Here is a 26653-nt window from a genome sequence, read left to right on the forward strand (position 1 = left end):
TAGATTTTGTAGTATTTTGTGACATTTTTTTATATTTTCATATTTTTTATCGCATGCGATTTTTTCAATTTGACTTATAATATTTTGTAATATTTGTTCACCTTACAACACAGGTTGAGGATATTATATAAGTATTGCAAATATCGTCCGATCCTCACGAAAATTTTCACAAGGGTGGGGTTGGGCTCAGAAGGGCTAGGCCTATTGTTTTCTAAGATGTCCGCAATATATTAGGGGTTTAAATGGACCAACAACTAAAAATTTTGTGTGGAAAAATACCAGCATTACTTACAGGCGAACTTCTGGCTTTTTTATGCTGATTTCGTTGACGAATATAGCCAAATATCGTAGACAAGCAAATCATATAGATGAGTCTAAATTTTGAGATTAAGAGGGGCTTCTTGCTTCTGGAGACGATTGCAAAATATTTAAGGGTTCAAATTAACCAAAAACAGAAATGTTTTTCCGATCACACAATTGGAGCCAATCGACACGCCAGTGAAGAGAGTTAAGGACAGGGTGGAATTCTAGCAGTTTGGATGATCATTGGATTATATTTAGCTGTAAGATGGACTACAACAACTAACAGCCCGACGGAGTGCAGAAATATTGGGCAAATGTCCCTAGTCAAAATCCTAATTTCATAAGGGGGCTTCTAACATATTGTAGTGTTGTAGGGTATAACATAGTCGGCCCCGCACGCCTATAGCCTTTACTTACTTGTTTTAAAATATGATTAAAAAATATTTTCAAAATCAATGATTGGAATAAACGTACATTTGCAGGGCGTGCATTAAATCAATTAACCTATGTGCCATGGAATTTAGATCATATTTTAGATTATTCTTCGCGTTATTTAACTCATATTAAAAAGGAGCACAAATATTAAATAAATGAAAAGAACTTGTTGTATATTATTTTGAATAATTCTCACAGGAAGCGGGTATAGCCTCTGAACTGTATTTCTGTAGTTTTAAGAAGCTGTTCTATCACAATATTGTACTATGGGCTACATGCAGTAATTTTTCTATTTAAGGGACTGTATAATGTCAGTTCTGTTCGCTAAATTGAAACATTCGGTAAATCGAGAAACAGAGTACTACAGAGTCCGCCATATAACCTTTTCTTTTTAATCTATTGCTTATTTCGTGAATGATAACACTTAGCTTATGGCTTAACTCTAGTTTAGTAAAAACTCTTAAATTCTTTTCCATTGGTAGGTATTTTACCCTGATCCCGGGAAATTATTTTTTATTTGGGAACGGACCCGGGAATCTAGATTTTTGACCCGAAAGGTTCAAGACCCCGACTAGACCCGGATCCACCTACCCGATTAAAACATTATAGGTATCATTGGAAAGCTTATGAAAATACCTATCCAACAAGCGACATTATTCACCGGATTTGTTTCAAATTTCGTATTTGAATGGTCTGTGCAGGTATATGCCTTCGTATAGCCCCCATACAACGGTACCCCCCGATATTCGGTATTTTGATGATTTTAGCGACATTATTCACCGGAATTGTTTCAAATTCGGTGTTTGAAGTTCGTAATGAATACTACAGCCTAAGACAGAAAATTGTCTGTGCACGTCCACGTCTTCGTTATCCCCCACATAACGGTACCTCCCTATATTCGGAATTTTGATGATTAAAAGTTGCCTATGCAGATCCACGTGGTCGTATAGACCCTAATATAACGGCTACATCCGGTATTTTTAAGATTTTAACCGAATTTTTTACGGATTTTATTTTTTTTGAAAATTACCAAAATCGTGGAGGGTGTTTAAAGATCCGCCCGGCCAAACTTACAGCTTTTTTTACTTGTTTTTACTTTAAATCGATTCGAATTGCATGCCTTAAAAAAAACGACAATGCATTTTTTTAACATTTTATTTTTTAATTATTTTTTCTCCTTTTTATAATATAATTGTGTTTTATGTTTAAGTTTATCTCATCTCATGTAAATAAAACGATTATGTCCTAAAAATTGAAATAAAAATGAATCCATAAAAACAAAAAAAAATGTTTTTTGTAGGGTAGAACCAAAAGAAAATTAACTAAAAAAGTTAATTACAATTACAGTACAGTACTCGAACTTATCTTGCTTTTCTTCTTTGCTTCCACAAAATTGGCTGCAGACATACCAGCAGGAAAGGACCATGAATAGGGATCAACTTATTTCTTATTCCAAAAATGAATATCATTTTAAAAATGTGCTAAGTTGAGGGAGTTTGAAGGGTGTATAGATTAACAAATGACGATGTAACATTGATTCAATTCTATTATTCACGAAAAGTTTTATCCATTTCTTTTTTTGTTTAAAAAAATCAGTTCGATTATACATTAAATAAAAAGAATTTTATGTTTTATTACAAATATTTTTAGCAGCATATTGCATATACTTGAACAATGTTATTTTTCAATTTAAAAAAATATATATTTATTTTTATATTGAAGAAATTTATAATATTATAAACTAACAGTTTTTATGACTTCATTCAATTAAAAATTTTCTAAACGGGAAAAATCTGAAAGACATTTTTAAAGCAGATTTTCTCGTTGTGATTCAATGTTGGAATTGATTATATCTGCAATGAATTTTGGCTTTTAATAGCTATTGCTGTTTCTTCTATTGTAATTGATTTTGATGGTAGTAGTTGGAGGGTGATGAACGATGAATAAAATCTCCATAAAAGTGAAGAGTAGCAACACCGTTTTTTGATAGTTGGCTTTCTGTGTGTGTGTTTGTTGTGATATTAGCTAATATACATTTCGAAAAAAATGAAACTTGTGTACAGCACATAAAAACCTCGTCAAATATTACTATTTTTGTTTCTATCATATGGTTTTTGTGGCTCTTAGTGGAGGTTTCTTCTATTTGATGAGTAGTGCATAATTTAGAAACCATGCACCTTCAATTGATCAGATTTGGCTAGGCCAACCTTTGTCAACCATTGGCATATGTTTTCACGTTGATCACCCTGGAGTTGTAATACCTCTCCGTATTCGGGATGTTCAATTACAGTGCCGTTACATGCAAATTCCTGAAAATAGAATCATAATTAGTTGCGTTGCTTTTTATAATTATGATATAAGTACAAGGTATATAAAATGAACCCACACTAACTAAAAGAACGATTTCGTTTCATGGCCATAATAACTTTAAATTGTGATTTGGCGGTAACGTCTTGGTGTCCAATTTCTTTTTTTTTTTTTTCAATATCGAACGAATATTAAATGCATTAAAGTTTTCAGACTTAAGAAACCCAAAAACAAAATTTAATTTTAAAGAATTTTAACGGTGGTCAGAAAATCAAAAACAGGACAATCGAGAGATTGTTTCGTTTACTAATTACGATGCAGCTACAAAAAGAGCTCTTTTGCATAGGAGTTTTAGTTTGCATTGTTTAAGTTGAATCCATAATTTATACTTGTTCTCCATTGTTCTTTTGAGCTACATCTTTAAGTTGGTGTCGGAGAACGTATTAGCAATCAAACAATCGCAACAAAAAAAAGTATACAAATGATAAACATCTCATTAAGACAATTTATAAATTGTTTATATAATGTAATACTGGAGATTGTATTTCATTTATATGTCTTCATTAACAATGTGGCTTAACATTTTGATACTACTCACACTTTATATTAGAAATATGCTTACCTTTTTACATGATCGCACAATTTTTTTCAAGTCATATTCCGCTGATAGGCCCTGGACTGTGGTTAATGTTTTGCGGCCATTACGCTGCTGAATTCTTATGTGAACAAGACCGTCTTGAACATCATCATCTGCACCCTTGATTGCATCAGCAAAGGGGTCTAAGAAAGAAAGTTTTTGATTTTAATAAATGCTAAATATAATAAAAGGTTAATGTAGTAGACAAATGTTATAGCTGAAGAGTGGCGTAAAAAAAAACGTTCAACTTGTTACTTCTTGGAATATTTAGTAATGGTGCCCTTATAGAATTTACTACTAAAACGCAAAGCCATTAAACCACCATTTCTTCTAGTAATATTTATTTGATAGTAATACATAAAACGCCTGGAAAGCCAATTACAGGGTGAGATGAAAAAACTGCAACCAACTTCAGACTGCTGTAATTTCTAAGCCACTTATTCGACAGCTGTTGAAATTATTCCAGTGACAGCTCATTATATTGTTAACAAGTGTACAAAAGCACTTTGGTAGGAATTTTTCAGAAAAAAGTTATTCGTGATGGAATTCAAGCGTAAAAGTGTGATTTTTTTATATTTGGCTGGAAAACCACAAGTGGCTATCGTTAGAGCACTCCAGCATCTAAATATGATTAAATCTTTTGTGTCTCGTACCATCGCTCGTTACCGTGATACTAGCTAAAGAGCTTCGCTTCGCTTGACCGAAAGTGGGGAACTGCTGAATTTGGTTTTCTCCGATGAGAAAACATTTGTTATCCAGCGCCGGCCATGTTGATGGTGTGAGCCGCCATAACAGCCGTGGAATCAGAATAAATGCCGAATATTATCGCGAACATATTCTGGAGGGTGTATTAAAGCCTTGGGCACGCAAATATTTTGGCCGCAGACCTTGGACATTCCAACAGGACTCAGCACCATCGCACTCAGCACGCGCCACCCAAGAATGTTTTTCCTTTCCAGCGCACAATGGTCACCAAAATCTCCATATAACAATCCGTTGGACTATTGTGTCTGGAGTATTTTGGAAAACAAGGTTGGCGCTAAAAAAGTACCAAAGTGTTAATCAAAATACCGCAGAGCAACATTCGGGCAGTGTGTGATGGTTTCATTGGCCATAATTCGTGCCAATGGTGACCAATTCGAAAAAAATCTAAACTTATTCTAAAATTGTATGCTATTTCCGATATTTTTTGCTTTCATTCAATAAAATTTAAAAAAAATGTTAAAATTGTGGCGTTTGATTTTGTTGCAGTTTTTTTATCTCAACCTGTATTTTCTTCACGTTCATATAAATACATATGATTTTAGGTAGACCTTTTAATTTTCATACTACCTTATGTGTTGATACAAATATTCCACAACTACATAAATATACAAATCTTATGCAGATGAGATTGTAATCGATCATGTGATAAAGATCGTGCATTTACATTTTAATATTTTACACACAAATGTACTGAAAAGATTCGGTAGTGCACCTTAAATAGATCGAATCAAAATAAGTACAAACAGTTGGAATTGTAAATTTACGGTATTAAAATTATTACTAATTCCATTCCAAGGTAAGATTAAGAGCAGACATTTGAGTCTGCTCTTTATACAAAAAAAAAAAATTAATCAAATTGAACTTAAGTGGAAATAAAGAAAATAATTTTCTGAATAAAACAAGTGTAAACCAAAGGAATTGATATTTGCTGTCATAGAAGATGGAAATATTTGGGGGACGTGTATTTTATACGCTTTTTTTCTCATTGTTTATATTCAACCATACTTGATTGTCTAGGTGACTTTGTTTTACTTTCTACCAAGAAATAATCATGTGATTTTGTATTGTCTGTTAATAATTATAATTACATCCCAATCAATATTAAAAAATAGAAGATTTGCTTTTTCTTTATAAATGTATATTTTAATAGAATAAAATAACGGAAGCGATACTGGACATTGATTGCAAATGTACACAAACAAAACCAATACAAACATCATTTCACTTCTAACCTCAAAACACTGAAAATTTTCGTTAGCCCATACAACAAAAATACTGTACCAGGCATGCTTATTTTTCATAAAAAAAGGTTTTAAAATCTTTCTACACAGAAGTAATAAAAGTAAAATGGGGTGGAATTAAAAACGAAAAAGTGCCAACCCATACATAACACGTTTAATTGATATGCATTTATAAGTCGACACATGGAAAGCACACACATATACACACAACAAACATGTACGAATATACACAATTGACGGAAAAGTTTCGTAGTTTCCTTTACTTTAATGCCATTCTTTAATGCCATTCTCCTCACATGTTCATATGTATTATCTTCGATGCTAGGTATTTACGAGTATAATTGTGTTCACTAAATGACAAAAACGAAAACTCTCGAACGTGTTGCAATACAAAAACCCACACAATTACATTTTTATAATATTTAAAAAAATATTCCAACAATGAAATTCATCTGCTGACTCATCAACAGACAAATATTTTCTCTCATTCCACAAAATATGTGTGTGTATTCCAAAAACAGGTATTTCTTATAAAAAAGAATCCATACTTTCCTTAGCAAATATTTTCTTTCTAATTTCTATTATAAATTTTCTAACAAAGAATGTTTTACAAAACTTACACGGGCAGCCATTTTATACACCACTACTACTAAATATCCATTTAACTGCACGAACTCATAGCATGATTGTTATATTAAACGTCTTCCACTTCCAAAATTAACTGTTCTGTTGGAAATACTTGAAGATTTCTAGAAAAACTTACCGAATGTATTTAAATTCTGGATGGACATACGATATTAAAAAAAATACCAACAGCCAAAAAAATCGTGTGCTTCTCAAAGATGTATTGTGTTCAGAGAACTTTCCTTTGTTATTTGTCGTTTCTTTTGCTTCACGCGTTAGTTATTGGTTGTTTGAACTAACTTGAATTTTCTTTAATACTTCAAGTAACACTCAATATAACAAAAAAATGTGTGTCAACTTTACGAAATGCTATGCTTCGATTTGATTAGCAGACAATGGAGCCGTACACAAATTGTCATCTGCGTCGTGCCGTTAATAGTGACGGCGGTGGACCTTTTTCAACGTGGCGCAAAGGCCGCATTAAACAGCGATACCTAAAATTCGACGTAGCGTACGCAAATATTCAATTTTCCCACTATGGTAAGATTTTTTACGTCCGTATTAGCCAAATACGCCCGCTCCATATCTTAAAATCTATCAACTGTTTACTTTGCAAAAACTGAATATCTATAAAACTCAACATTAAAGAAGCTAGAAAAATGCAACTCTGTGCTGGAGTTATATAGTGTCAAATTGATTTTTAAATATGCAACAGCTGGCTTTGCATATTTTTAATTTTTATACCCTCCACCATAGTATGGAGGGTATATTAAGTTTGCCATTCCGTTTGTAACACCTCGAAATATACATTTTAGACTCCACAAAGTATATATATTCTTGATCAGCATAAAATTCTATGTCGATTTGCCGATGTCCGTCCGTCTATCCGTCTGTGGAAATCATTCTAGCTTCCGAACGAATTGCTAAAATTTTACTCAAATGTATATTATGTCTGTAGGACTTTTGGTATTGAAAGAGGGCCATGTAGGTTCCCCATTTTTATAGTCCCCATATAACGATACCTCCCGATATTCGGTATTTTGATGCTTTTAGCGACATTATTCATTGGAATTGTTTCAAATTTGGTATTTGAAGTTCGTAATGAATACTACAACCTTAGACAAAAAATTGTCTGTACAGGTCCACGTTTTGGTATAGCCCCCATATAACGGTATGTCCCTATATTTAGTATTTTAGCGACATTATTCATAGGAATTATTTCAAATTTGGTATTTGAAGTTCGTAATGGATATTGCAGCCTAAGACAGAAAATTGTCCGTGCATGTCCACATTTTGGTATAGCCCCCATATAATAGTACCTAACTATATTGATGATTTTAGCTACATTATTCACGGATTTTTTGGGGACAATATTGTTCTACCTTCTGTAATTATGCCATGTGTTAAACTTATATTTCGTAGTTCCTTCTTGAAAAATGGGCGTACAGCTGGCAAGAATTTTGCATTTATTTCCCACCAAATATTTTGTTATATTCTCGCCTTTTAGGGGGTATAAAAGTCAAGGAAGAACATAATCTAAAGCAGAAATGATTAAATTCTATTCTGCCTAGAACAAGTATAAAGACAATAGACAAAGATTTTCATCATAAGAAAGATTTCCTACATAAGAATTAACATCAGATGAAATCTTAAGATGAAATGAAATGCTATAATTATTACAGGTAGCAGCAAACCCCAGTTGATTTGACTCTGTAGTAATACTAGTGTCAAATACGATATGATATTTTGTGATTTAATTTCATTTCCTGATATACAATAGGCATAAACTTTTTTATATAAAATCTCACTGCAGGGCAATGTGAAAATATTTTTTGCCTAATAATAGAAAAATTCGCTGTTATACATTACAAAACGCCAACTCGCAGTTGCCAAATTTTAGAATTTTACTCTGATCCAGAATATGTATACTTTGTTGGGTCTAACATGAGTATATATTTCGGGTCAGAGTAAAATTCTAAGTCTATTTAGCGATAACAGTATGTTGTAATCATGCTATATTTAAAAAATTATCAATTTGTATAGCGTTCAAATTTTGTGCTTCCGTATTACCTATATACGCCATATCTTAGAATGTACCATATAAAAACATTTCAAATATGTATACTTTCATAAATTTAACCAATTGTAATATTTTCTAAATACAAAATTCCCTTTTTTCATTCGTTTTTATTTTCAACACATAATTTTTCAATTGTCAAAGTCGAAAATGTCAGCTCTTAAATTTTGTACGCCCGACGTAATACATAATAAATACATGCATGGTACAATAAAAAGGTAAGGTAGAGCTCCAAGCTGATTACAATTTTTTTCTAAGTGTGCCCGACTTCTGCCAATTTTGTGTATGTATTTGTTGTTTTGAAAAATAAAAAAAATATTTTCAAAATCAATGGTTGGATGAAACTTAAATTGCGGGGAGCGCATTAACAATATTCTGACAGGAGGCGGGCATAGCCTCAGTGCTGTATTTCTGTAGTTTTACGAAGCTGCTCTACCTCCTTATTGTACCATGAATACATGTGTTTTTCGTGTTGGGTGAAATACGTCGACCAAGTACTTTTTTACGCTCGACGTATTTCGGTAGAATTCATATAAAAACATCGACGTCGTGCGTAAATTATACGGTATTGTTCATAGCAGAAGACAATGAACTTTCAAATCTATTTTAAAATGAAAATTTAAATGAAAAATTATTCAAATTCGTTAAAATTTTTGAAAATGCATATTATAACAACCTCGTATTGGCGTCGTATAAGAAAACGTATAAAATTATACTTAGTTTTGAAGAAGCATTAAAAAAAACGTTGACATATTAATGTTTACAAGCGTTGATGCATCTACCTGTATTCTTCTACCTTGGTAGGGGTATTATTATGTTCATTTGCGAGCATTGCAATTTTTTATATATTGTAAAGAAAAATCGTTTATCTTAGTATAAAATGTTACATTCTTGAAGATCTGAAGTTACAGCCAAAATGTAAACCTGTCATATTGAATATACGCTACAAGCAACGCATTGTTAATATACGCGGGACTTTCCATTTAGACAATATATAAAGCATATGCTTGATAAGCTGTTGTGGTTGGGAACGACCGATGATTGAAACGGAAATGGCCGTGCTTGACGTGAAATCAAGTCTTTTTGTTTTCGGGTTTTCAGGAGGTGTGTGGTATTTGTGCACATGTTGCGATAATTTTTTTAATTTTATTTAATTTTAAGTTGTTAAAATTCCAGGTTAATCACCATGCCGCCAAAGTTTGATCCTACTGAAATTAAGTTAGGTAAAATACAGTCGAATTTAATATTTAATACAGAAATGAAACTAACCTCAAGCCCTTTACAGTTTACTTGCGCTGCGTTGGCGGTGAAGTCGGCGCCACATCTTCCTTGGCCCCTAAAATTGGTCCCTTGGGTTTGGTAAGTGTTAACTAAAACGTGACGATTGCTGAACAAGTGTGTACTAATTTGTGTGTTGGTATTCGTTTTTGTGTATTTTAGTCACCAAAGAAAGTTGGTGATGATATTGCCAAGGCTACCTCCGACTGGAAGGGATTGAAAATCACAGTATGCTTAACCATCCAAAACAGACAGGCCACCATCTCTGTGGTTCCCTCAGCTGCCTCTTTGATCATCAAGGCTTTGAAAGAGCCTCCTCGTGACAGGAAGAAGCAAAAGAACAGTAAGTAATTGCTTAGAATGCTGCAACAGCCATATGTGTGTGCGTGTGTAAACAATTTGTTTAAATTTTAGTTAAGCACTCTGGTAACATCACCTTCGATGACATCCTTGCCATTGCTCGCACCATGAGACCCAGATCAATGGCCCGTGGTTTAGATGGAACATGCAAAGAAATTTTGGGTACAGCACAAAGTGTCGGTTGCACCGTTGACGGTCGCCCACCACACGACATCATTGATGACATTAACAGTGGTGCTGTTGAAGTTCCAGAAGAATAGATTAATATTTTTCGTTGCATTGTTGATTAGGCAGAGTGACTAAAAATATTAAAATCTTTTGTAAGAAAAAAAAAAAAAAAAAACCCCAAGTGTTATTAATTAAAAACGTGCTGTGGTGGGTAGATAAATACTATCGTATTGCAAAGTGAATTTGTGTCAAAAGCATTTCTCAATGTTACTCCATTCGAATTACGCCGGCAATACGTAATAACATTTTATTTTTATTTAGTTTTCGATCTTTTTATATTGCTTTGTTTTTACGGCGACTTTATACTTAGTCCTTTTTAACAATGTTTTTTTCCATCAAAGTCACGGAAAAATGTTTAATGCTTAAAAGGTACTCAAATCAATTGTTAGTTCTTTTTTCGCCGTTAAAACAAATTTGCATTTCCACTATTATTTACATACGCATAATTTTCGTGTTTATAAAAAATATTTTTTAAATTTATGAGTGCAAACACAAACAAGTTTTGCAAATAAATGTTGCCTTTTATCCTAAATATTTGTTTGATGTTTACTGGTACATCCAATTCGGAGCTTAATACTAACATCAATAAATATCAGATTTAGGTTTATCAAAAAAAGTTCAAAGTTGAATGATTCTATAGAAATTTCTTCTTTAGAAATTGACGAAATGTTGCCAGGAGAATATAGATGACACTTTTTTTCATTGCATGACGACGAAGAAAATAGTTCTGATTTACATTTGTTTGAACTTTGAATTGTCCAAAAGTTTAATTGAACGGAAAATATTTAAATTTAAAATTGAACTGAATTTGTATGTTTACTACAGAACTAACAAGTGCGACATTTTTAATTGAAGCTCTCTTATGATTTTTCAAAGAATCGAGACCTAGAACACAAAGTATTATTTTGTCTGACAATTCAATTGATTTTACGAGAAACAATTTTTATACACTCAGCCGTATGCCTAGAGAGAGTACATATCATTTGATATGGCCTCATCGGTTTTAAATCCTAGGTCTCTTTGGACATAACCCGTTTCAGGAAATTTGGAGTCGATCTAGGGATGTCCGTTCGCCCGTCTGTTTGTCTGGCTGGCGTTGCGCACGATAACTCTCGAAGGGAGTATCCAATTTGATACATCGTAATATTACTGTCAAATATCGGTCAACCACTTCTGGTACATCCCGCATAAAAGGTCAACATTTTGAAAGAAAATAATTTACTGCACAAAAAGAGAAAGGATAATACGATTTTGCTCCAACTTTGCAAATCCTAATATTTGCATTAGTGCTAGGTCATGTGCGAAAATGGTCAAAATTTTGAATAATTATAACTCTTTTAATCTGTGTTATAAGTGTCCGGTTGTCTTCAAATTGCATACACCCCAATATTTTTATTAACCCAAGGTTTGATGTGAAGACGGGATAAATCGGACCACTCCTTCTGGTACCTCACAAAAGGTCAAAATTTTTAGTATCCATGAAGCTCATAAAACACGAAAATAACGTCCGATTCCATTCAGACTTGGCACATCCCATTGTTTCTATCAACAGAAGATCTGTTTAAAGATGGTAGAGATCGAGCCATTTCCTCTGGTAACTCCCCCACATAGGGTTCAAGATTTTGAAACACAAAACGCTCAAAGAAAGCGAAATAAGCATCCAACTCTATTCAAATTTCACGCATACTTCCACATTTTCCGTACTTCCACATCATTCTTAGGTTGGATGCGAATTGGTCAATATTGGCCAACTACTTCGAAACCTCCCCCATAAAGGGTCATCAGTTTGAATAATCATAACTCAAGGCTGAGGTATACATCTGTCGGCAAAAACGACTGATACTAATTTACTTGTATTTTTTTGGCAACTTTCAGAAAAGTTATTATTTATCGATATATAGATATAATTTTTTCTTATATATCATCATCGGTAATAGAACCTGTTTATGGGGCAAAAATTAATAGCGGGCCTATGGAATTATTTAACTCTTGAGTATTTCTCAGTTTGGTTTTCGGCGGCGATGCAGTACGACTACAGACTTGTTATCTCTTATTCATTGGATGCTGGGTTATTGTAAGACCTTGACTTGTCAAAGTCTTTTGATTCGACCAACCATGCATGGTACAATAAAAGGGTTGGGCTATGTTAAAAATTTTGATTTAATTTTTTTAATTTTCAAAATGCTTATTGCAACGTATGCATCGACAAAATCTACAGTTTTCGTAGAGAAAAAATCCTTTAGAGATATATAGAACACGATTTTGAGAATAAATGTTGTCCTTTCATTCAGTTTTCGCGATTTTCAATTATTTATTCAATATTTATTTATTTATTTCACCGATTTCTGTAATACAAAGCCTATAAGACCATATACAAGTATTACTAGTTACAAAATTAAACCTGAGCTTACAGTAATAATACAACTCTTTCATATTTACTAAAATACACCATTTTTTACTTGGCTCCCCAGCCATCTATTATTAAGAAAAGAAAAATATATAAATGTCCTAGACAACAATAACTCTAGATTAGTCCATCATTTTAATTCATTGCCAAATGAATTCGCAATTTCCTTTTAAATACATTATTAGTATGCGAGAATATTCTAAGTTCATGTGGAAGCACATTCCAAACGCGTGCATTTCGAACTACAAAGAATCGCGCATAAATATTCCTACATATCCTAGGTATAATCAATTGAGGGTTTCTGGTTGAATGTGAAAAGGAAAAAATCTTGCTAATGATGCAGGTTCACCATTTTTAACTACATTATAAAATCCTACCAGGATACGATAGGATATGAAATTGTTAAAGTAACAACCCAGAAAACACTTAACATAGTCAGAAATATGAATTCTTAAAGGAATCTTATACACAAAGCGTACAATTGCATTTACAATTTTCCGCAACCGAGAGAGATGTCCACCAATGCAACCTGACACAATCTCAATGCTATATAAAAAGGTAGACATAAGCAATGCATGAGCTACCTGTTTCTTAACATGAAGAGGCATATACAAATTTGATGCGTATATTCGGGGTAAGCCGTCGGTAAAGCCGTCGAAATTCCAAAATGTGCAAGAACTTACACCGCAACAGAAAGAAAATAGACTCAAAAGAGCTAAAGAGTTACTTCGCTTGGCCGAAAGTGGTGAATTGCCGAATTTGATTTTCTCCGACCAGAAAACATTCGTTGTCCAGCAGTTTGTAAATAAACAAAATTATCATGTTTACTTGCCAAAGAGGTCAGCTGAAAATGTGCAACTTCTGTTGGCCACCAGAACTCAAGCGCCGGCCATTATGATGGTGTGGGTCCCCATAACAGCCGATGGTCGCTCTCTGCTCGCATTAATCGACCGTGGCATCAAAATAAATGGCGAATATTATCGCGAAAATATTCTGAAGAGTGTATTAAAGCCTTGGGCACGCAAACATTTTGGTCGCAGACCAGCAGTCTGAAGTTGGTTGCAGTTTTTTCATCTCCCCCTGTATGTTCAAAAGTAATCTAAAAATAAGACAACAAGAAGACTATTTTCGACAATTTGATTATAAACTTAGTAGTTTTTACACAGTTGACTTTTTGAATAAGATCTCATTTAACAATTTTCGGAGCATATTATCTTTCTAGGAGAACGGTTCTTCATCTCAGGGGGATAAAATTGTTCGCGGGACAAAACAATAGTATATAATTGTGTCGGTATATAAAATATTTTGTTTTTCACATTTGTTAAGGCGCTTGAAATTATTTGCTAGGATACTGGCATTTTGTTTTTAGTTTATAAATAAAAAACCTAAATTTACTCTTCTTGAAAGTGTGTTTAGGGAAATCATTGCATTACATAGAACCACTTTCATTAAATTAAATAAAGTCTTTATAGACATACGCTGCCTATTTAGAAAATATTTGTCTATAGTGGAAAATTTTCGTGTAATAAAAGATTTCAAATTGAAGAAAGCAAATGCCACGAATATAAGTACATACAAATTCAAAAAGAAAAAAAAAACTCAGTTTTAACAAAATGTGTATAACACATACCAAACCACTAAATTAATTAATTTTTACATAACAGCCAAAATTCAAAGAGATCTAAGTATTATCTATGTTTTGTTTCCACCTGTGTAGTATCTCAATCCCAAAAAGGAATGTTAAAAATTAGGGATTTTCAGAAATTAGTTTTTATTGATCAAATATAAGAAATTGAACGTCAATGTCAATTTTGTATACCACGTAATAAACTCTTAAACATTATAGAATCTGTCAGCTTTGTATTTGACTTGGACCGACAACTTATAAATCACGTTTACCGCTATAAAATAGACTTAAAACATTAGGTGTTTCATTTATTAAGGGATTTTATGTTCGTTCAAGATTTGCGGAATCCCAAGGCTAGTTGGTTGACATGTTTCTATATCTTTCCCATTACAAATGAAATAAAGTAGAGTGGAAGATAAGATATAAAAAATCACTTCTATTTTCTTTTTTTGTTTTTGGTAATTATCTGCTTTTGTAATTTAAATAACAATTTAACATTTGTTTGCATAAGAAACTTAAATATACATACATAATACAGTTATTAACAAAATAATTTTATTAATTTTCTATACAATATTCCAAATTTCTACCGAAAACCAAAATTATTTAAATACAAATAAGAAGAAAAGGAGCAATGATTACAATTTCCACAAAACGAGGTTTTAAATACTATTTGTTTACAGAGTAAAAGGAATTTAATAAAAATATAGGCATATAAGTAAATAGATCGATAAAATAGGCATATTTGTATATATAACACAGAAAACTTATTTAAGTAACAATTTAGGTTCTTCTCAGTTTCTAAAAAATACAACAAAGCATAGATCAAAACTAAGGGGAACGGAAAGTTTTTATACATCCTATGGATGCAGCAAGTTGTTAGATGTGAATAAGCATTTTTTTCTTTCATAGGCATATAACACAAAGACCGCTTTCTTTCGCTAGGGTACATTAAAAAAATAGGGTTTTGATTTGTAAAAATAAACGAAGGTTCTTCTATGTTGTTGTATTTGAAAAAGAAACTAAAATATAATAATAAAAAACGACAAAGTTAGCTTTTTTAAAGGCATAACTCCACAAACAATTTGGAGTTCAAGGAGGAGACTAAGTGACGTGTGTATTTTTTAAAACTAAGCTGTTATTTTAGATCTAATTCTTCTTCTTCATCTTCCGGCGATGATGGTGTTGAGTTTTGTTGGGATGTTTTGATAGCCGTTGCCGTCGTTGTTGTGGTATCTGTTGTAATGTTGTTCATAGTGGTGTTGTTTGCCGTAAATACGTTCGTTGATGACGAAGCACATCTCGCTACAAGTTCCGCATATGGTTTGTTGTGAAGGAAGCAAACTAAAACCACGGTCATGTTATCACCGCCCAAACCACCCATCTGGCAATCGGGTGCCAAACAATGATTCATTAATTCTTCGCAAATTTCTTCCGGATGCATGCCTTGACCGATTCTTGCCCGGCAAAAATCAATAACTTCTTGATTAGTCATAACATCCCAAATACCATCACATGCCAGAACAAGGAATTCCCAACCTTCGTCAATTGTGCGTGTCTCAACATCGGGATAGGCTGAAACGGTATTAAATTAAATTTTCGTGTAATAAAAGATTTCAAATTGAAGAAAGCAAATGCCACGAATATAAGTACATACAAATTCAAAAAGAAAAAAAAAACTCAGTTTTAACAAAATGTGTATAACACATACCAAACCACTAAATTAATTAATTTTCACATAACAGCCAAAATTCAAAGAGATCTAAGTATTATCTATGTTTTGTTTCCACCTGTGTAGTATCTCAATCCCAAAAAGGAATGTTAAAAATTAGGGATTTTCAGAAATTAGTTTTTATTGATCAAATATAAGAAATTGAACGTCAATGTCAATTTTGTATACCACGTAATAAACTCTTAAACATTATAGAATCTGTCAGCTTTGTATTTGACTTGGACCGACAACTTATAAATCACGTTTACCGCTATAAAATAGACTTAAAACATTAGGTGTTTCATTTATTAAGGGATTTTATGTTCGTTCAAGATTTGCGGAATCCCAAGGCTAGTTGGTTGACATGTTTCTATATCTTTCCCATTACAAATGAAATAAAGTAGAGTGGAAGATAAGATATAAAAAATCACTTCTATTTTCTTTTTTTGTTTTTGGTAATTATCTTCTTTTGTAATTTAAATAACAATTTAACATTTGTTTGCATAAGAAACTTAAATATACATACATAATACAATTATTAACAAAATAATTTTATTAATTTTCTATACAATATTCCAAATTTCTACCGAAAACCAAAATTATTTAAATACAAATAAGAAGAAAAGGAGCAATGATTACAATTTCCACAAAACGAGGTTTTAAATACTATTTGTTTACAGAGTAAAAGGAATTTAATAAAAATATAGGCATATAAGTAAATAGATCGATAAAATAGGCATATTTGTATATATAACACAGAAAACTTATTTAAGTAACAATTTAGGTTCTTCTCAGTTTCTAAAAAATACAACAAAGCATAGATCAAAACTAAGGGGAACGGAAATTTTTTATACATCCTATGGATGCAGCAAGTTGTTAGATGTGAATAAGCATTTTTTTCTTTCATAGGCATATAACACAAAGACCGCTTTCTTTCGCTAGGGTACATTAAAAAAATAGGGTTTTGATTTGTAAAAATAAACGAAGGTTCTTCTATGTTGTTGTATTTGAAAAAGAAACTAAAATATAATAATAAAAAACGACAAAGTTAGCTTTTTTAAAGGCATAACTCCACAAACAATTTGGAGTTCAAGGAGGAGACTAAGTGACGTGTGTATTTTTTAAAACTAAGCTGTTATTTTAGATCTAATTCTTCTTCTTCATCTTCCGGCGATGATGGTGTTGAGTTTTGTTGGGATGTTTTGATAGCCGTTGCCGTCGTTGTTGTGGTATCTGTTGTAATGTTGTTCATAGTGGTGTTGTTTGCCGTAAATACGTTCGTTGATGACGAAGCACATCTCGCTACAAGTTCCGCATATGGTTTGTTGTGAAGGAAGCAAACTAAAACCACGGTCATGTTATCACCGCCCAAACCACCCATCTGGCAATCGGGTGCCAAACAATGATTCATTAATTCTTCGCAAATTTCTTCCGGATGCATGCCTTGACCGATTCTTGCCCGGCAAAAATCAATAACTTCTTGATTAGTCATAACATCCCAAATACCATCACATGCCAGAACAAGGAATTCCCAACCTTCGTCAATTGTGCGTGTCTCAACATCGGGATAGGCTGAAACGGTATTAAATAGAGGTATACAATTAAAAATAAAAAGATATACATAAATTAGCAAGTAAAAAAGCAGTAAGTCCGGCCGGGACGAACTTTGAATGCCCTCCACCATTTGGAACGAATTAGAAAATTTTCAAAAAAATAAAATCCATTAAAAATTCTGTTAAAATCTTTAAAATACCTAATATCGGATTGTGCCGATATATGGGGGGTATACGATATTGTGGACCTATATAGACAAATCTATGTCTGAGGGTAAAGTACTCACAAGGAACTCCTTGTGTGGATTTTCAGATAATTCCACTTGAAAACGTGGCTAAAATCATCAAAATACCGAATATCAGTGGGGTGCCGTTATATGGGGGATTCCGTTTCAGGGGGTAAAGTGCTCAAAAAGAACTCCTTGTGTGGGTTTTCAGACAATATCATTGGAAAATGTGGCTAAAATCATCAAAATACCGAATATCGGGGAGTACCGTTATATGGGCGCTATACGATATCGTTAACCTATATAGAGAATTCTCTGTCAGGGGGTAAAGAGCTCACAATGAACCCCTTGTGTACAATTTCAGACAATTCCATTAAAAAAATTGACTGAAATCATCAAAATACCGAATATCGGGGGGTACCGAACTTCGAACTTGACCTGCCGGCATACAAAAGAGAGATCTGTGCAAAATTTTAGCTTCCTATCTTAATTCGTTTAGACGTTATCGTGATTACAACAGACGGACGGACGGACAGGGCTAAATCGTCTTCGAATTTTACGCTGATCAAGAATATATATGTACTTTGTTGGGTCTAATATGATTATTTCGACGAGTTACAAAAGGAATGACGAACTTAATATACCCCCAAACTTTGTATGGTGGAGGGTATAAAAAAATAATAATAATAAAATTAAAGTTGTTGAAAAACCGAGACAAAATAATTCTTCATAAACAAAAGAAATTCAACTTTCAACTGTATATAAAAACATATTTTCATCAAAGTAAAAAAAAAAACCGAAAATATTCTAGAAATTGTTTTGATAAAACTATTTGCCCGACATAACTCCCCAGCTGTGGAGTGGAATACAGGGTGATATGACAAAACTGTAACCAACTTCAGACTGCTGTCATTTCTAAGCCACTCGTCCGACAGCCGTTAAAATTCGTCTAGTTACAGCTCATTATATTGCTTACAAGCGTACAAAAGCATTTTGGTGAGAATTTTCCAGAAAAAAGTTATTCGTGATGGAATTTAAACGAGATAGTGTGATTTCTTTATATTTGGCTGGCAATCGTTAGAGCACTCCAGCATTTAAATGTAAATAAATATTTTGTGTCTGATACAGGTAGCGTAGCCCGACGTCAAGGAAGTGGACGGAAAAAAAGCAACATCAGCAGAAATGGTTCGAAAAGTAAAGAAGCGACTTGATCGAAACCCGCGTCGCAGTGGCCGAAAAATTGCTCGTGAGCTGAACATATCGCAATATTCCATTCGGCAAATATTGAAAAATGAGCTCGGGGTAAAGCCATTGAAATTCTAAGGAATGCAAGAACTTATACCGCAATAGAAAGAAAATAGACTCAAAAGAGCTAAAGAGTTGATTCGCTTGGCCGAAAGTGGTGAACTGCCGAATTTGTTTTTCTCCGATGAGAAAACATTCTTTGTCCAGCAGTTTGTAAACAAACAAAATGATCGTGTTACTTGCCAAATAGGTGGCGGTTGGCCACCAGAGCTCAAGCGCCGGCTATGGTGATGGTGTGGGCCGCCATAACAGCCGATGGTCGCTCTCCGCTCGTATTAATCGACCGTGGCATCGAATAAATGGCGAATATTATCGCGAAAATAGTATGGAGGGTGTATTGAAGTCTTGAGCACGCAAACATTTTAGCCGCAGCCTTAGGACATTCCAACAGGACGCAGAACCCTCGCACTTAGCACGTGCCAACCAAGAATGTTTACAAAACGAGGTTCCTCGCTTCATTTCCAGCGCACAATGGCCAACAAAATCTCTGGATACCAATCCGTTGGACTATTGTGTCTGGAGTATTTTGGAAAGCAAGGTTGGTACTATGCCAATACCAAAGTATCGATCAACTCAAGCAAGCGCTTCGCCGCGAATGGTTGAAAATACCGCAGAGCAACATTCGGGCAGCGTGTGATGGTTTCATTGGCCTTTTGAAGGTCATAATTCGTGCCAAAGGTGACCAATTCGAACAAATTAAAACTTATTCTTAAATTTGATGCTATTTCCGACATTTTTTGCTTTCATACAATAAAATTTAAAAAGAAGGCGTTTGATTTTGTTCCAGTTTTTTATCTCACCCTGTACATTTTAGACCCCACGAAGTATATATATATATATATTTATATATATATATATATATATATATATATATATATATATATATATATATATATATATCTTTGATCATTTTATTTTTGAAATAATGCACCTTCGTAAAGAAACATTAATTCATTTGTAATTATGGCATACAATTTTCTTCACATTTATTTCAAATACTTTGGAACAATGAAAAAAAGATGCATTGTCATTAATATAAAATTAAAAAAACTGCCGGCATTTAATTAGTCTTTCAGTACCGCATAATATATTATTGTTTTTCATTGTTATATTCTCTTTTCACCTGTGCTATCAAAAGAAAGGCATGTCTGTTTAAATAAAAAACAAACGAACAAGAAGCTATTACGTCGATCACAGCCACCTACGCATATTTTCATTCACAGATCACCAAGAGGAATCCAATCTCACAATATTTTGATATAATATTCTTGAACAATGAACAAAAGTATTAACATAGACGAGATACGTTTCGAAAATGTGAGGAAATGACGCATACAACAAAATACACATAGAGTTTCACTAAACATCCATTTACATATTTTATAAGCCAACCTCGTACATATTATATCATTTTAAGGTATTTTGTTTTTTTTGTTTGATACAAAAACATAGTATTGAATATTAAGTAAAAAATTTTCAAGTGTATTTTTTCGAATCTTTATAATATAGTACGTACACACAATGTTTTGTTTCATTATACATACATGTGTACACACATATACGCAGTTTAGTACTCAAAATAAACAATTAAAAACGTATAAATTGTGGAAGGTAATGTATTAATATACCTCCTTATAGCTCATTCAAACATTTGCAAGGAAGTAATTATTATGTCCTAAAAACAACAATGATAAAGCCTGTATTAAGTCGAAGCTTAATACATTGTTCCTAAGCAATGACAATACCAGCCAAAGTACATGATTGAATGCTTGAACTCTAATCAATAAGTGTCACATCTCTAAAGATCATATTCGTGAATAACACATTTTAAGATATCGATTGAAATTGCACTTGACGAATTAAAAAAAGTAATACACTATAAAAGCAATTATTTTCAAATGGTTCAATGGATATCAGTGTTAAATTTCTGATCAATATAAAACAGGATTTGAAGTATCTGAGTTCATAATAAATTCAATATACTGTTTTGTTGATATATGTTGAACTCAAATTAAAAACAGTAAAATAATATAAGTCGGTTCTACTGACTGATGTATACCCCCAGCCATGACTTATGCCTTCTTAAACTGTTGACTCTTACGGGGGAGGTTCCGAAGCAGTTGGCCAATATTGACCAATTCGTATATGACTTAAGACTGATATAAATGTTACAACAGATTTTGACTATATCGACTACTTACAGTACTTTATATGAGATATGTGCAAATTTTTGGAAAAAGTGGAAATATGCATAACGTAACAGATACGTATTCCATTTTTATACTTCATCTAATGCAGATAAAAAATATTGGTATATGCAAAATTTGAAGGAAATCGATCATTTATATAAATCATAAGTTCTGATAAATTACATATTCATATCAGATTTCTGGATAAGGGAAATATTTAGATATAGAAAGTTGCAAAGAATAGCCGACTTGTTTCGCAAGTTATGACAGATATAAGTTTTGGAAATTGTGACCCTTTGTGGGTGAGGAACTAGAATTGGTTGGCAGATGTATATCATCTTCACAATAGATCTTGTGTTAGCAAAAATGTTTGTATGTGGGAAATTTGAAGAGATGGATGGATGGAGTTAGATGCTCATTTGTGATGTGTTTAATTTGAAGAAAATCGGGCTCTTACATCACATTTTATAACAGTTATAATTATTCCGAATTTCGACCGTTTGTGGGGGAGGTACTTGATGGAGTAGACCGATATCCGAATTCGATCTAAGTTTGACAATAATATTACGATATACCAAGTTTGGATCAAATCGGATACTTCCTTTGAGAGTTATCGCACCAGCCAGACATCGCTAGATCGACTCCAAATGTCCTGAAACGGTTTTGGTGCGAAGAGACCTAGGGTCTAAAACAGTTTTTTCGATGAGGCACGTTTTGACCGTATCCAATGATAACAAATTTAACTTCATGAGTTTTACAGATATTAACCAGAAATTTTGAAGAATAAATAAAAGAATGTCCGAATTTATATTAGGATAGTTTTCTGGCGGCAATTCTTTGTGTGTAGGAGAGAGGGGCAAGGGGAATGGAAAAGGAAAAGTGCTCGTACTGGCAATTTCCTGACAATTCCTTCTTTGTGTATTATTTTTTGTACATAATATAATTGAAAATAAAAGACAATGATGAAAAAGAAAATTGCTGAAAAACATTTGTTGTATAAATGCCCACTATTTACACAAACACACTTACCTGTGACAATTTGATCCTCGGGCTTCTTGTTCTCATTGCGTTTGAATACAAAATCACCTAATGCTCTTGATAATGCCAGATTACCATTGACGCGATTGAATTCAACCCAACCACCACCTTCGTTGATACGTTTTGATTCGGCTTCATTATTTGGTTTATGGTCCATTGATAACGTCTCCACTCTTCCGTTAATGCAAGCAACGGCACGCGAGTCCCCGGCATTGGCACAATACAAACGATTATTTTTAATTAATACCACAACGGCTGTTGAACCGGCCATTTGTTCACCCCACGACTCATTGTATAGCATTTCGTAGTCAATGTCCAAAAATGCCTGCATGCGAAGGATGGAAAGAATTACAAATTTTGTTAGAATAATCATTGACGCGATGTACACAAAGACGTGTATTGCACTTACTTGCTGCAAAGCCTTTTCAACATTATCCTTGTACTCTGGTCTCTTCAAAACAAACTTGTGTAAATGTTTACCAGCATATTGGGCTACTGTTGCACCGCCATGGCCATCGTAGACGGCAAAAAATGCAGTGCCCGGATCGTCGGGCAATGACAGAATGTGTGTGTGCGAGTCTTCCATATTTATGCGCCAGCCCTGCATGCAGCTTGAGCCCACTCTGTACAATTCATTTTGGCAATATGATGATTCCTTGGCGGTTATTGGTTCTGACAGCGTTTGGCCCATATTTGTTTATTGAAATTTTCCTGCAATTGGTAGAAAGTAAAGAAAAGAATGTCAATTAAAAGTGTATTCCATGTGGGAGCGGTAATTTTAATATTTGTGTTGTGCGATAACGTGTAGTCTTTGTTTCTGTTTCAGCTTTTTTACTTATAAAACAACAACAAAATCTTATCGCCACCACAAAAGGGTTAAATATTCGAACTGACCAAGGAAAAACGAAAAGAAACGTTGACAAAGACAGAACACTCAAAACAAGAAGTAAAGAAAATATCTTTGTTGGAGAAAGTTCAAATATTTTTTTTTTTTTGTATAAAAACAATTTTTGACATTTTATTTAATGTTGTCACGAGACAAAACTAAGGCAAATTCTTTTATACAGTTATTTTCGATAACGACAAAATAAAGAGTACCGAGATAATGCCTCAAATCAACTGATGAAAAACAGTGTGTTTATATGGTTTCTTTTTTTTTGTCAAATCAATGTTGATAACAATGGGGGCTGTGCAGCTTATAGTATTTCCAATCCTGTAAACCTCAGACTTTTCCTTGGTAACCCTGGAGTTTCGAGTATTATTTTTATATCTTAGTTTTAATGCCATTTTTATGGGATACAAATGGATTGCATTCACCATAAAGGAAAAAAAATTTGTAGTTACAGGTATGAAGTCGTAATTTTATAGCATTGTATGAATAAAAAATAATATAATGATAATATTGAAAAAAATTAATTTTTTCCACAAAAATTAAAATTTTTCAAAGGCATTTTGAACTTTGAATGAAGTATGCTCCAGTATTTCGGTAATATGGACGGACAAAATGTCTAAATGTGATGTGAGGATGTGACTTTTGATGCGCAACGCAATTAGCTGAAAACATGCATTGAATTTCCTAAAGCAATTGTCATTACATGATATCTATCAAGTGTCGAGGAGAGACAATGTTTGTTTTATGTGAAAAACTTATATATTTAGAATTATGTTCTGGAACAGAACACACACACACACACACACACACACACACATATATATATATATATATATATATATATATATATATATATATATATATATATATATATATATATATATATATATATATATATATATATATATATATATATATACATATTTTATTTTCAAAACTTTTCCTTTGACAACATTTTATTGCCAAAATGGGCATTCACAAATCCACTATACACTTAATTAATTTTAATTAATTTTTTTCCACAAAAATTAAAAATTTTCAAAGACATTTTGAACTTTGAATGAAGTATGCTCCAGTATTTCGGTAATATGGACGGACAACGCAATTACCTGAAAACGTGCATTGAAGTTCCTAAAGCAATTGTCATTACATGATATCTATCAAGTGTCGAGGAGAGACAATGTTTGTTTTATGTCAAAAACTTATTTATTTAGAATTATGTGGGAAAATAGGATTCTGGAACAGAACATATATATATATATATTTTATTTTATTTTCAAAACTATTCCTTTGACAACATTTTATTGCCAAAATGGGCATTCACAAATCCACTATACACAACATTGACACAGTTTGAGTTCATTTACGGCGCGAATTCACAAAGATTCAATTTTAAGGTCGTTGTTCGCCTTGACCTCCGAACAATTCTATTAATTTCTTTCTCAAACTTTAATCTCCCAGTTTTTTGAGTATGCTTTTTATATTATTATATATTAAGTTTGTCATTCCGTTTGTAACACCTCGAAATATACATTTTAGATCCCAGAAAGTACATTGATCAGTATAAAATTCTATGTCGATCTAGCGAGGTCCGTCCGTCTGTGGAAATTACTCTAGCTTCCGAACGAATTGAAGTAAGTTGATAACAATTTACTCAAATGGGTATTATGTCTGCAGGACTTTTGGTATTGAAAATGGGCCATGTAGGTCCACGTCTTCGTATAGCCCCCATGTAACTGTACCTAACTATATTCGGTATTTCGATGTTTTTGGCGATATTGTTCACCGGAATTGTTTCAAATTTCGTTATGATAGTTCGTAATGAGTACTACAGTCTGTGACAGAAAATTGTCTGTGCAGGTGAACGTCTTCGTATGGCCCCCATATAAAATTTAATTTAGTATTAGTAATTTAGTATTTAAAGTTCGGAATCGTTACTACAGCCTATGACGTAAAATTACTTATGCAGAACCACGTCTTTGTATAGCTTCCATAAAGCTTCGGGGAATTTTTTTTTTGAAAATTTTTAAATTCCTACAGAATGGTGGAGGGTATAAAAAGTTCGAACTTAGCTACTTTTTTACTTGTTATAATTTTTATTCACAAATCTCATCGAATGAGTTAAGTTAAGGATCTCTTCTATTTTCTTGAATTGGAGTTTTGTGGCTGGGGTTTTTGAATCTGTCATTAGCTTCATTATCAAAACAAAGTATATCAAAATACCGAAGACTGTCGCAATTAGGGAAAAAATTGCAATCTAAAAGAGTTTTGCAATGCTTTTTTATTGTAACATGCTTGATTCTTGCAGGTTCTGGAACAGAGCAGAAATTGTTAAATCAATATATTCTTCATCATATACCGGAGAGTATAATTAATATTGTACGGAAATATAATTGGGTTAATAAAACGTCTTGAATCTGACAAAGCTCGAGAGGGAATGAAAAATGTCGGTCATATGCAATGTTTCTTGATAAAGTTTCGTCCCCAATAGATAGAAAAGTGATTGACTCTTTTTGTTTGTTGCTCCAGCAGGACCAGCATGCAAGGCATAAACATTCGCAAGGATAAGCCACTCCCAATTTTAAATGTGATATTTTCAAGTAAAATTTTTGTCAGGATTATTATATGAAAAAGCGGACAACATGGCTTCAGGTATATATAAAGCCGCTTGCCCTCACCGCCCTACTTGACTAATTTCTACTGTTATAAACATACTTGACGTTTTTTAAAATAATAAAATAAGCTCACCGAGTAATTTATATTTCAAAAATTGTAAATGCAACGTTGAGCGATACGTAATGTCCAAATAACGTTGGGAAAATGATCAATTGTTAAGACCGATTAATTTAGTAGCCAATGAATGGACATTGTTATTTATGCCATCTTTGCTTTAAAAATGTAACGTAAATCGTCATAATTAAACGAATGAGTGAGATAAACATTCTCCGCAGAAAACTATTTTTTAGTCAAGTAAAAAAAGAAATCATTGAAAAGGGAATGTGTGTATCATCATTTATTTTTTAAATAATCTTATGGTGTAGAATCAATTCGTTTATGTATGAAATGAAATAAACCTGGCAAGCGAAGATCTAACAGAACAGCCAGTTCTTTGGCTAACATGCAGTAATAGTTTTCAGTTTATTTTTGGGTCTGTTTTAAATTCAGAATAAAATTTATTTTGAACTATTTTTAAATGCAACGACATACGCATCGGAATGTTTTTGTTGCTATTTCTGTCTGAAGTGATTAGAAAAATGACGATGTGAAAGTGAAATTTTTTGCACAATTATAGTACATATATAGCGCTATATATTTAAGTGTCGTTGATAACACGGGTTGTGAAAAAAGTTCATGTCTCTAAAACGACTAAGTTTTAAATTATAATATTTTATCCCCAAAAGTCTTGTGAAAAAAAAAAAATACAAAAATATTTATAAATTTTAAAATTT

General features: G+C 32.9%; 4 protein-coding genes across 5 annotated transcripts in view; 1 reads left to right on the forward strand and 3 right to left on the reverse strand.

Annotated features, from left to right (window-relative positions):
- Nucleotides 1-1879: 1879 nt before the first annotated feature.
- LOC101898842 (eukaryotic translation initiation factor eIF1) lies at nt 1880-6717 on the reverse strand. The gene is made up of 3 exons (XM_005187199.4): nt 6452-6717; nt 3668-3825; nt 1880-3047 (listed from the first exon to the last, which is right to left on the reverse strand). The coding sequence occupies exons 1-3, from the start codon at nt 6477-6479 to the stop codon at nt 2901-2903; spliced, it is 333 nt and encodes a 110-aa protein (XP_005187256.1). The 5' UTR covers nt 6480-6717; the 3' UTR covers nt 1880-2900.
- Nucleotides 6718-9452: 2735 nt separating this feature from the next.
- Nucleotides 9453-10370, forward strand: LOC101898557 (large ribosomal subunit protein uL11). The gene is made up of 5 exons (XM_005187198.4): nt 9453-9493; nt 9551-9612; nt 9675-9748; nt 9830-10010; nt 10082-10370. Exons 2-5 carry the CDS (start codon nt 9576-9578, stop codon nt 10285-10287), a joined length of 498 nt encoding a protein of 165 aa, XP_005187255.1. The 5' UTR covers nt 9453-9493; nt 9551-9575; the 3' UTR covers nt 10288-10370.
- Nucleotides 10371-15427: 5057 nt separating this feature from the next.
- LOC131803349 (probable protein phosphatase 2C T23F11.1) lies at nt 15428-16211 on the reverse strand. Its single transcript, XM_059124505.1, has 2 exons — nt 16190-16211; nt 15428-15864 (listed from the first exon to the last, which is right to left on the reverse strand). The coding sequence occupies exons 1-2, from the start codon at nt 16209-16211 to the stop codon at nt 15428-15430; spliced, it is 459 nt and encodes a 152-aa protein (XP_058980488.1).
- LOC101898380 (probable protein phosphatase 2C T23F11.1) overlaps nt 16125-26653 on the reverse strand; it is a 35668-nt gene continuing 25139 nt past the window's right edge. The window contains exons 1-4 of one of the 2 annotated variants that reach the window (XM_020038098.2): nt 23207-23349; nt 22722-23023; nt 22304-22637; nt 16125-17572 (exon numbers count right to left, since the gene is read on the reverse strand). In XM_020038098.2, the coding sequence (XP_019893657.1) occupies nt 17136-17572; nt 22304-22637; nt 22722-23003 (1053 nt within the window). In that variant the 5' untranslated portion in view covers nt 23004-23023; nt 23207-23349 and the 3' untranslated portion in view covers nt 16125-17135. Of the gene's footprint in view, nt 17573-22303; nt 22638-22721; nt 23024-23206; nt 23350-26653 lie in introns of those variants that run through there. The other variant, XM_005187196.4, reaches the window with a different exon arrangement.

This window comes from Musca domestica, unplaced genomic scaffold (assembly GCF_030504385.1).
Source record: "Musca domestica strain aabys unplaced genomic scaffold, Musca_domestica.polishedcontigs.V.1.1 29, whole genome shotgun sequence".
Lineage (NCBI taxonomy): Eukaryota > Metazoa > Arthropoda > Insecta > Diptera > Muscidae > Musca > Musca domestica.